General features: G+C 54.3%; 2 protein-coding genes across 2 annotated transcripts in view; one reads left to right on the top strand and one right to left on the bottom strand.

The window, feature by feature from the left end:
• The window catches only part of RRP7A (ribosomal RNA processing 7 homolog A (S. cerevisiae)), a 156,215-nt gene that overhangs the window by 143,675 nt on the left and 10,202 nt on the right, over positions 1-2,338 (bottom strand). The window lies entirely within an intron of this gene.
• Positions 1-2,338, top strand: part of LOC105552578 (serine hydrolase-like protein 2) — a 23,133-nt gene that overhangs the window by 18,092 nt on the left and 2,703 nt on the right. The window contains exons 9-10 of the mRNA XM_011998288.1: positions 743-825; positions 2,012-2,108. Coding sequence (XP_011853678.1) covers positions 743-825; positions 2,012-2,108 — 180 coding nt within the window. The remainder of the gene's footprint in view (positions 1-742; positions 826-2,011; positions 2,109-2,338) is intronic.

The following is a 2,338-nucleotide window of genomic DNA, read 5'->3' as shown; positions in this document are numbered from 1 at the left end:
TCCCAACTACTCAGGGGGCTGAGGCAGGAGAATCGCTTGAACCCGGGAGGTGGAGGTTGTGGTGAACTGAGATCACACTCCAGCCTGGGCAACAAGAGCAAAACTCTGTCTCAAAAATAAATAAATAAGCTCTATCAATTGTTCTCATATTTTTATTTAACATCCATGATGTGATTTCAGATGTAATCAACATGAAGCTTGATTGCATTATTTTGCATGCTAAGTTTTCCAAATCCAGCTTCGTGTCACACCTACAGCACATCTCACTGGAGCTGGCCACATCCCCGCCATCCAGACGTGAAACTATCACAAGACAGGGCAGGCAGGGCTGCGGAGGAGGCCGGCAGGGGCCATGATGGAGTGCCCATCCTGTACTGTGGTCCCAGCAAGTTTCTTCCTGCTGGCAAGAAGCCTGTCCCAGGCTGGCAGGGGACAGCGTGAGGTGCAGCCTGCGGACTGGGAAAGGGGTGTGGAAGGGCCACACCTCAGTCCTAAAATCCAGGCCCAGAAGTGGCCCAAGTCACTTCTCTGACTTTAATCACACAGCCATACCCAGTGGCAAAGCAGTATGGGAAATGGAGTCAGGCTGGGTACCCAGGAGCCCAGGAAGAGGGGAGAACAGACTTGGAGAGGGCAGGAATCTCTGTCCACCAGGGGCTAAAGAGCCTTCGATGAGGCGGTGATGTGGTGGGGTCCTGGGCTCGGATCTAGGGTGGAATTCACTCTGCTTTTGTCTCTGCAGCCTGAGAACAGTGTTGACTTAGTCAGCAGGGAGCTGTATGCGCATTCCATCAGGAAGCTGCAGGCCCACGTCCTGTTCATCAAGTGAGTCTGGACCAAGGGCCCTTCAGTCACCCCCAAAAGACACATGGGCGCCAGGAATCTCCGGGAGGGAGCCCTGGCATGAAGCTCCAAGTTCTCTGTTGACCACACCGCTGAGGCTCAAGATCTTTTTCGGGAAGCCCCCCTGGCAGCAGGGTCATGGAAGGAGGAAGGTCAGAGGAGGGGAGGGCTCAGGCAGCAGGGGATGGGCCAGGGCTGTCCCACACCTTTTCACAGGTGTCAGCCGGGGGCATGCCCAGGTAAGGCTCCATGACCAGTGAGCGCAATGTCGGCTCACTGCAATCTCTGCCTCCCGGATTCAGGCGATTCTCCTTCCTCAGCCTCCCAAGTAGCTGGGACTACAGGTGCCCGCCACCACGCCTGACTGACTTTTGTATTTTTAGTAGAGACGAGGTTTCACCATGTTGGCCAGGCTGATCTCCATCTCCTGACCCCATGATCCGCCCACTTTAGCCTCCCAAAGTGCTGGGATTACAGGCATGAGCCACCATGCCTGGCCCACCACAGACAATTTTTAAGCCATAAAAAGAAAGGAAGCACTGACATGGACTCCAGCGTGGATGAATCTTCACGCTAAGCAGACGAAGTCAGACACAACCATCTACGTGTTGTATGACTGCATTCACGCTCAAGTCCAAATAGGACACACTGCAGAGACAAAGCCAGTTCATGGTTGCTCAGGACCGGAAGCCTGTGGGGGGGGCGGTGTGTGAAAGCGCAGAGGTTCGGGACTTCATTGGGGGTGATGAAAATGTTCTGTAATTGTGACGATGGTCTCACATTCCACGTATTAAAAACCACGGGATTGTAGACTTTCAATGGGAGGATTGTAAGACGTAAATTCTCTCAGAGCAAGTGTGGACTCCAGAGCCTGTTCAGATCCCAGCTCTGCTATTCAGGACTGTGACTGTGGCCAAGTCCTGAACTCCCTGCGCCCCAGCAGGGCTGTACCTTAAGCACTCGCTTGTGCCTGGCTTGTGCCAGCTGAGTGTGAGCTGAGATTAACTGAACCTCAAATCCAACCCAGGGTCAAGGGGCCCAGCTGTGGGAGGTGGGGTAGCCCAGGCTTTAGTTTCTCCTCAGAGGCCTGAACCCAGGGCAGGATGAGGGCAGTGCTGGGAGGCGGTTCTAAGATGAACCCCAACAACCCCAACTCCTCACTTTCCAGAGCAGTCCACGGATATTTTGATGTGAGAAGAGAGAATTACTCTGACAAGGAGTCCCTGTCGTTCATGATACACACGCTGAAGTCCACCCTCAAAGAGGTAAGGCGGGGCTCAGGGAGCTGGTGTCCGGCCACTGTCACCCACTCTGGTCCCACCTCACCCATCTCTTCTCGTGCACTGGGAAGACCCCTGGTCTGGCCCCAGGCCCAACAAGTGACCACCAGGATCTCTCAGGCCTCACGCTCCACTGTGGTCAGTCCCTAGAGGCCTGGGGACACATGTCATCAGAATTCAGGAAACAGAAACCTTTGGTGGGGAGATTCTTTTAT

The sequence above is a fragment of the Mandrillus leucophaeus genome, unplaced genomic scaffold, assembly GCF_000951045.1.
Source record: "Mandrillus leucophaeus isolate KB7577 unplaced genomic scaffold, Mleu.le_1.0 Scaffold565, whole genome shotgun sequence".
NCBI lineage: Eukaryota > Metazoa > Chordata > Mammalia > Primates > Cercopithecidae > Mandrillus > Mandrillus leucophaeus.
Note: the sequence above shows the minus strand (reverse complement) of the source record. Positions and strands in the feature narration are given on the sequence as shown.